The 8,602-nt window shown below is 38.5% G+C and overlaps 1 protein-coding gene across 2 annotated transcripts in view; it reads right to left on the reverse strand.

Moving 5' to 3' along the window:
• The window catches only part of CUNH12orf29 (chromosome unknown C12orf29 homolog), a 9,840-nt gene extending 1,647 nt beyond the window's left edge, over nt 1–8,193 (reverse strand). Inside the window, exons 1-6 of one of the 2 annotated variants that reach the window (XM_040234467.1) lie at nt 7,928–8,193; nt 6,774–6,891; nt 3,678–3,773; nt 2,921–3,037; nt 1,257–1,454; nt 102–271 (exon numbers count right to left, since the gene is read on the reverse strand). In XM_040234467.1, coding sequence (XP_040090401.1) covers nt 102–271; nt 1,257–1,454; nt 2,921–3,037; nt 3,678–3,773; nt 6,774–6,891; nt 7,928–8,017 — 789 coding nt within the window. In that variant the 5' untranslated portion in view covers nt 8,018–8,193. The remainder of the gene's footprint in view (nt 1–101; nt 272–1,256; nt 1,455–2,920; nt 3,038–3,677; nt 3,774–6,773; nt 6,892–7,927) is intronic. The other variant, XM_040234468.1, reaches the window with a different exon arrangement.
• Between the last annotated feature and the right edge of the window lie 409 nt (nt 8,194–8,602).

Raw genomic sequence — 8,602 nt, forward strand, 5'->3', positions numbered from 1 at the left:
GTATCAGAATTACTGGAATTTGTAGAGTACTGCAGTGCCACTTCTACTTTGTTTCAGGAACATAAAATGACATAACCTTACAAATTACTTTCTGCCATTACCTTGATTAAACAACCATCGTTGCAATGCCATACTATTCCTTCAATTTTACCCTCTCTGCAACCATCAAACCAGGACAACAGATCACTGTGCTTCAAGGTAGGTAGATTTCTTATTTGAAATGCTCCATGTGGTATAAGAAGATGTAATGGATGCTTTTTGCTTCCTAACCCTAAAATCATAAAAATTTGCCATTAGCCATTCAGAAGTTTCAAAAAGAATTAGAAAATTTCTCTCTCCAAGTAAAAAAAGCCTCTTAAAACACTGAGGGATAAATTTACCAAAAAGTCTGATTCCTTTAAGAGAAATATATTACAACTGCCTTCACTCACAAGTTGGCACTTTATCCCACTAAGTCTAAATTCTACCTTCAAGTGCTCTATACCAGGAGTTGGCAAACTTTAACCTTCAGACCAAATCCAGCCAAATGCTTGTTTTTGTAAATTGTTTCAATGGAACACAGCCAACCCATTCATTTAAGTACTGTCTATGGTCTTTCAGAGCTATGGCCCCCCAAAACTAAATATTTACTATGCAGCCTTTTACAGAAAAGTCCACAAACCACTGCTCTACACCACTGGCCACAATCATTCAGTGTTTGCCAAATGGCCCCGCTGTATCTGGTAACTTGCATAGTTACTGTCTTAGCTTCTTTTCACCTGCCAATCAATCTGCTTCTGATCGCTATATTGGATTTTGTTATTACAGCTTTAATGACCTTGGGTCTATCTTCATCTGCCTGTCAATAATACTCCATAGTGCCCTCAGGACTTATACTCAAATCATGGCATATATTCTGATGCTGCTTATGATATTAATTGCTAATTCTTTTATTTTACTCTTAGCGTTATAATTAAACTAATTACCTCACCATGAATGGATAAAGATATAGGGTACACATACAGAAAATGGAACATTAGGCATAAAAAAAGAATGAAATCCTGTCAGTAGTAACAACATGTATAAACCTAAAGGATATTATGCTAAGTGAAATAACAGACAAATACTATATGATGTCACTTAAAAAGGGAATCTAAAAAAAAATAATTCCAAGTTTATTAGTCACTCCTGTAGTGTGTATTTCTTTCAGTTGAACCTAGGAAGTTTTCTTTATAAATGACTAGAGTGTAACTAAACAAGAAAAAGGCTTTACTCACCATAAGGATTTCCATTAATATTGGTTCCTATGAGCTCCAGTGTTTGTTCTAGAAGATCTGAGAGTGGCACTGCACTAATTTCCAAAAGGCCAGGATCATCAGGATGATGCCTTAGGACCAGGGCGATCGCAAACTCGTAATTGACTACAGACGAATGCCAGCAGTACTGTTTGTTGTTTTTCTCCACTGGTACCCAGCCTATCATTTAAAGAAACAAGTGAGGTGTTTTTTTTTGCATTGTTTTTCTCTGGATTAAGACTAAGGTAATTTTAATTTTTGTCGCCAATTTTCTGGATGTTCTGTCACATAAGGTATCATTCAACATCAGTGGAGATGTTAACAGTTCTACTACTTTGTAAATCATCCTTTTTCTAATCGTAAGGTCTCTTGATTCTGTGAAGGAATTAACCTGTTCGATTATTTAGTACAGAGTACCCAGAATTCTTTTAAAAGAAAATTCATATTTTCAATAAGAACTGAGCGCCATTCTAAGACACAGCACTAAAACCTTTTTTTCAGTTTTCTCTCTACCTCCTCTCCAGTTTCAGGGACAACAGACAGATGCAATTGTTCCGCAATTTATTGTATTGTTCCAGTATTTATTGAACAATGTATTGATTCTACAATTATCAAATGCTATTCCCTTCCTAACTTCTGTTGCCAGATTAGGCTTCTTTGTTGTGGAGAATTCCTTACCAAAAAAAACCCCCGAAACTATGGCATAGACACTCTTATGACCATCACATCTTTGGTATTCATTATTCATCCAGACTACTGTAATAACCTCTTCACTAGTCTACTATCTCCAACTCCCTACCCTACTTTTATCACAGTTCTATTTCAAGAATTTATATTTAGTTCTGCTGTATTGCTGCTTAATGGTCATCTTTAGGATAAACTTCACAAAGTTCTTCAGATAGAATACAAAGCCGTTTAAGATGTGACCCCATTACACATCTCCAGCCTCTACTTTTATAACCCAAGTTATAAACATTCCAGCCACACTGAGGTGTTATTTAAAATTTCCAAAAGATGCCATGACCTCTCCCCTTTGTGGGAGTTTGCCTAAGCTAACCTCTCTTCCCTTGCCAACTAACTACCTGGTTCTTCAGCTTCAGGATAAATGTCCATTCTTCTTAGATGACTCTACTAACCACCAAGATTGAACTAGGAATTCTTCCTCTTTTCTCCAAGTGTACCTTGTGCATTACTTCCTTCTAGTTCTTAAATCATACTATTATTGGTAGACTTTTTTTCCTACTGTCTACAAGATCATCAAGGATAAGGGTTCTGATATTCATTTTTATATTACTAAAATCTAAGAATATTTTCGCACATTATAGGTACTTAAAAACATAGGCATATTGTTACCTTCAGTCTAAAAAGTAAAGGCTTAATATGATTTAATCGATCATACCATCTATCCTGACAATACTTCAAGGCTATTCCCAAACTCAATGCTTTATTAATATTTACAGACTGTAAGTACTGTGCATCTGAGAAAATATTCTAAAACTGAAAGGACAGTCTTGATATGAAACATCTTTGGTATAAATACCATGAACCACCATACTAAAATTATATTCTATAATTTCCAATTGCATGTATCTTATTCTTTTTACTAGTAAACACAAAATTGTATCTTAGAAGAGATCTAGTAATACCAGGAATGTGTCCATTTTCATCAGGTATCGGATTCCCATTTAACTGTTCTATTTCCTTCGCTGGTATCCAGCACTCTGGAACAGGTTTGAAGTCCTCCTCAACATTCCAAAAAAATTCTAAAAGAATTAAATAATCTTATATGTGGTGATACTTTAAACAATATAAAACACTGAACAAATTCAAAGTGGGAACAACTAATGAGCCCCATCAAATCAGGTACCATATTAATTAGTCTCCATTCATTACCACCACCACACTTCTCAGCGTTAAGGTACTAACACGTCAAATTTCCAATTTTGAACCCACCATCTGTAACAGTAGGTTAACAGTCTAATTAAAGCAGACAATGTTACAGTATGTATATTTATGGTGAATTTTTAATGCACTATGAATACAAATATATAAAAATTATATATATGAGTGGATATATAATGATACATGTATATATCTACTTATAGTTAGAGAAATTTAATGTAAAACTATTAATAACCAAATGTGCCATAGTAACTTGTATGTTTTAATAAAACTGACAAACTACAATGAAGAGTCACAGAAATGTTAGGAAAATATTTTGAAATCTTTTTCAAGAAATATGCTTTTACATAAAAAGATACTCACTTGTAATGTTTTCCTTTTCCCAAAGTGCTTAAACTGTAAAGAAGGATATAATGTATAGACCACCACGGCAAGAAATAAGACAAAAATTTCAACTTAAATCAGGAATAGCTTTAAAAAAAAAAAAAAGGACCCACGAACCTTTCGAGTTTTGTTTTGAATGTAGAAAATTTTTAAATCTTTTCTCAGCTAATTTGTTAGGTTTCCTATCTAGCCGAGCCCAAAGGTATGGCTGACCTAAAAAATAATAAAAAAAAGTTTAAGAGGCAAACAATAAAATTTAGCTTGAAAGACGTTTCAATATAACCTTTTTCAATAAACGTAGGGTCATTTCCTCTAAGGGAAACAACCCAAACGACAAAGAGAAATATGCAGGATAACAAAACAAATTTGACCATTTCAGTAAGGACATCATCCCACAGACATATGAGAAGCTAGTAATCGTGAGAAACAGAAGCTCTCTCTGCTAACGGAAACATAACCAGAAATTGTATTCACACCTTCTCTAAAATGTAACTATGTTAAATTATGCTATGAGGGTTAACCTCCAAAAACGTGGAGTGAAGCTAGTTGTTTTACATGGCTCTGACCCCTGGGGTCAAGGCATGGAACACTGATGAATAGTGATGGTTTGCAGTCAGGGGTCTGAGAAGTTCCAGGGTACGTACTACCATTTTTTCTCGACAACAGTGAGACTAAGGAGTTGCACTTGGTCTCAGTGAGCCTCCTGGGGGGCTGCTGCTGAAGCTGGTTACTTAGCAGGAAGATGCCTTCATGACCAGCAAAATATAAAAATCCCCAGCTGAGACTGCATTTCAGATTCCCTGTTTCTGAGGTGTTCCCTGCCTACATCAGTGGTGGTCCCTAATTTTAAAAAGTTTGTCTTTCCTAGATTTGTCAGGAAGGTAGGGGAGGCGTCAGGGGAGGACCATAGACGCTTTCACCAGGTCTCATCAGACCCTTCAGAGAAGGCAATGGCAACCCACTCCAGTACTTTAGCCTGGGAAATCCCATGGATGCAGGAGCCTGGGAGGCTACAGTCCATGGGGTCAAGAAGAGTCAAGACACGATTTCACAAAGAGTCAGACACGACTGAGCGACTTTACTTTCACTTTTCACTTTCATGCATTGGAGAAGGAAATGGCAACCCACTCCAGTGTTCTTGCCTGGAGAATCCCAGGGACGAGGGAGCCTGGTGGGCTGCCATCTATGGGGTCGCAGACACGACTGACATGACTTAGCAGCAGCAACATCAGACCCTTCACTGTGACAGAGTCTTTGGTTGTGATGTACATCCTTTTAATGCCCTTACTGTATCGCCTATCCTGTACCTGTAATTAACTGTGGATTTACAAGCACTGTGACTCTGGGTTCTCGAAGTTTTCTTTAGCAACCCAGTTTTCTTTAACTGCCACCATTATATTGATAGTAATTACACAATGTGATGCATACTTAAGTTTCTTAATATAAATATGTGCCTGTGTGCTAAGTCGCTTTAGTCATGTCTCACTCTTTGTAACCCTATGGACTGTAGCCTCCCAGGCTCCCCTGTCCTTGGGATTCTTCAGGCAAGAACACTGGAGTGGATTGCCTGGCCCTCCTCCAGGGAAATCTTCCTGACCCAGGGATGGAACCCACTTCGCTTATGTCTCCTACATTGGAAGGAGGGTTCTTTACTACTAGTGCTACCTGGGAAGCCCATAATGTAAATATAAAACCCTAAAGAAAAGTTTGTTTCTTCAAATATATAAATCACCTATTGGAAAAATTATTGATTACAGTTTGGGTAAGGCATTCTACATTACTTATTAGCTATACCAATAAATAATATGAAGAACCATATTAAAACTACACTGTCATTTCTGTTGAATGAACCTTTTGTTCTTTTTAAAAATAAACATAAAAAATGTACTGCATACCCATTAAGATGCCTAGTATCAAAAAAATAGAAAATAACAAGTGTTGGTGAGGATATGGAAAAGCTGGAACTCTTCTATACTCCTGGTAGGAATACAACCGTGCACTTGCTACAGAAAACAGTATAACAGTGCCTCAAAAAAATTAAAAAGAATTACTATAGGATCCAGCAGTTCCACTTTGGGATATATACCCTAAAGACCGAAAGGAGGGATTCTAAGATTTGTGTACCACGTTCATAGCACGGTTCACCTAGTACACACTGACGGATAAACGGTATACACGCACAATAATGTGGTATACACAAATGTGTGGTGTTCATCCTTTTATAAAGGAAGGCCATTCTGACATGTACCACAACACGAATGAATCTTAAGGACAATATGCTAAGTGAAATAAGCCAGTTATCAAATGACAAATACTGTAAGACTCCACTTTCATGAGTTACCTAGTCAAAATCCTAGAAACAAAGCAGTGTGTGAAACAAGGAGGGAAGCTGAGTTACTTAAAAGGTGTAAAGTCTCAGTTTTGCAAGATGAAGCGAGTTTTGGAGATGGGTGGTGGTGACAGCAGCGCCAACAATGAGAACTGTTCGCACCACACTGAACTGTACGCTTAAAAAGGACCAACATGGTAAACGGTATGTGAATTTCATCGCGACAAAATGAAAAAAGATGCACTTCACAAGAGATTTCCTATTATGAAGAATGTATCCAATATGCATTTAACTTTTATTTCTCTTGCTGGAAGTGAGAAGTAATTTCAATATCTAGAAAAAAAAAAATCACACAGATTATTTCTCTCTTTTCAATGCATTTTTTTCCATAACATGGTTGACAATTTGGATTTGAGTTTCTCTTTTAAAGTACATTAAAATGAAACAAATTAGAGACACTGACAACAGTAATAAAACAACTGATTTAGCACTGGGATCAGCAGAATAAGAACAAGCTTTAGGGTCACATAAACCTAGGTCCTATTACCAGTTGAGCCTTCATTAATTAAATGGTCATTAATTAAATGGTCTCGAACAAACTATGTTCTCTGAGCTTTGGTTTCTGTTTCAGTGAAACAGGAGAGGCTTATTGTGCAGACAGATAAAGATAACACATAAAGCATTTATCATACTGTCTGGCCCTTAATCAGTATTAATTAATATTAAGTTCTCTTCCTTTCTTCCCCCAAGAGAAAGATACAATGGTATAGGAAGTATAATATATCAATTGTGACTTTTTTCCAAGGGTTTATGAAGAGCACTTCAGATATATACAGTTTAAGTGATTAAGAAAAATAAATATTTGTAGCACAGTTTTATTTTACCTTTGTAGTTAGTAACATAACAACATGTTCCATCCACTTTTTCTGTTGGAATTGCATTGTATATATCTGCATCTAATGCCTTGTGACTTACAGTTTCAGTTGCCAAAACTTTAAATGGCTTAAAAGAGAAAAAGAAAACTGGTTTAAGATAAACAGCCTCTATACCTTCTACATGCTCTCACCTGGAAGTTTTTAATTTCCCTAGTTCCAAGGTATGATCACCAGTTTATCCTTCAAAATATTTCTCCTGTAAAGTTCTTACAAATCACCTCCTCCTCTTCTATGCTATCACAGCAATACATGTTTGTCTACCCAGATTTGTTAAATACAGTTGACTCGACCAACACGGGTTTGAACTGCACGGGACCACTTACACGCAAATTTTTCCATAGTAAATACTGCAGTACTACACACAGTTGAATCCTGAATGCAGAAGCCTTGTTACGGAGGAAACTTGAATATGAGGGCCAACCACAAGTTATACTCGGATTTCAGGGGATCGGACCCCGAATCCTGGCATTGTTCACAGGCCAACTGTATTCACATGTTTCTTTATCCACCATAATGAGCTTGACATCAGGAATCATATCCTATGCAGAGCTGTATGCCTAGCTCAGGTGTTACGTGTGTTCATATACTTGATAATCATTTGCTAAAAGCCTCCTAAGGGGTAAGCACTGTCCTCAGCACTAGGATAGAGGTCAAATGGCACCTGCCTTCGGTGGAACGTTTAAGGAAGGAGACAACAGTCATAAAATGCATAATATAATGTTAAGTATTTAAGTGCTAAGGAGAAAAATGGGCACCCTTTCAGCTTTATTAGTAATAAACTGCGTTTTTAATTTATGATTTGCTTATGCTCAGGAAGCCAAAAGAGCATCAAGAATGGAGGGGAAAAAAGTTCCAATGAACTTCGTGATTTATTTTCACTTCTGAGAAAGACTATGCCACCGTTTTACAGTCTTTACAGTCTATGACACTTTTATCTGAAGGAAGACCTGTACCCTAGGCCGCCGGAGCGAACCCTGCAGAGAGACCCCCGGGCTGCAGGGCGGCTCTACCGCGCCTGGAAGCGCTCGCGGGTTCAAACGCAGCCTGCGCCGCGGGGAGGAGGCCACCCGCGGCCGCCCAGCGGGCCCCGAGCTCCTTGGTACCTGATGCTCCCTTTTGGTGGAAGGCTCCTCTTTCACCTCCGTCACAAACACACACGGCATTTTCCGCTGCACCGACCCCAAGCGCCTCATGATGGGTCCTCAAGCGGTGCTAGTGGAGGGCCCTTCCGAGCAGCGCCGGGTCCTGACCAGGAGAGCGTTCAGAGGGGTCAGCCGCGTACTCAAGTCGCGAAGACGCCTCGAGCTGGCCAGGTAGCCGCGCTCCCCATTTCCCCGGTTCCGAGCGTATGTCGGGGACGCACGCCCGGAAACGGGCTCCTGGCCGCGGAGCCTTCTGGGAGTTGTAGTGCGGAAGCCGAGGTAACTTCGTGTGCCCAAGCTGAGGTACCTTCGTGTGCGCTCTCGAGAGCGTCCCTCAGGGTTCTGATGACCGTGAAAATACAAAGATCCGTTTCTGGTTTCATCCGTTTCTGGTGTGTGTGTATTAGTAGCCGATGATATTTTTGAAAATTAAATGTTATCAAGCGATAAGTAATGAATTATTTCAGGTGGCTATTTAACATCATTTTGATGAAACAGATTTGCGTGTTCTCTTTAATATGTTCCTGGGGAAAGCACTGTAGAAGCTTAGAAATATCCGGAGACATCTCAGAACGAAATGAAAAGTAATTTCCCAGAAAAAATGTTAGAAAACGCTACAATTAAAATACCTGGGGC

The sequence above is a fragment of the Oryx dammah genome, unplaced genomic scaffold (assembly GCF_014754425.2).
Source record: "Oryx dammah isolate SB20612 unplaced genomic scaffold, SCBI_Odam_1.1 HiC_scaffold_29, whole genome shotgun sequence".
NCBI classification, from domain to species: domain Eukaryota; kingdom Metazoa; phylum Chordata; class Mammalia; order Artiodactyla; family Bovidae; genus Oryx; species Oryx dammah.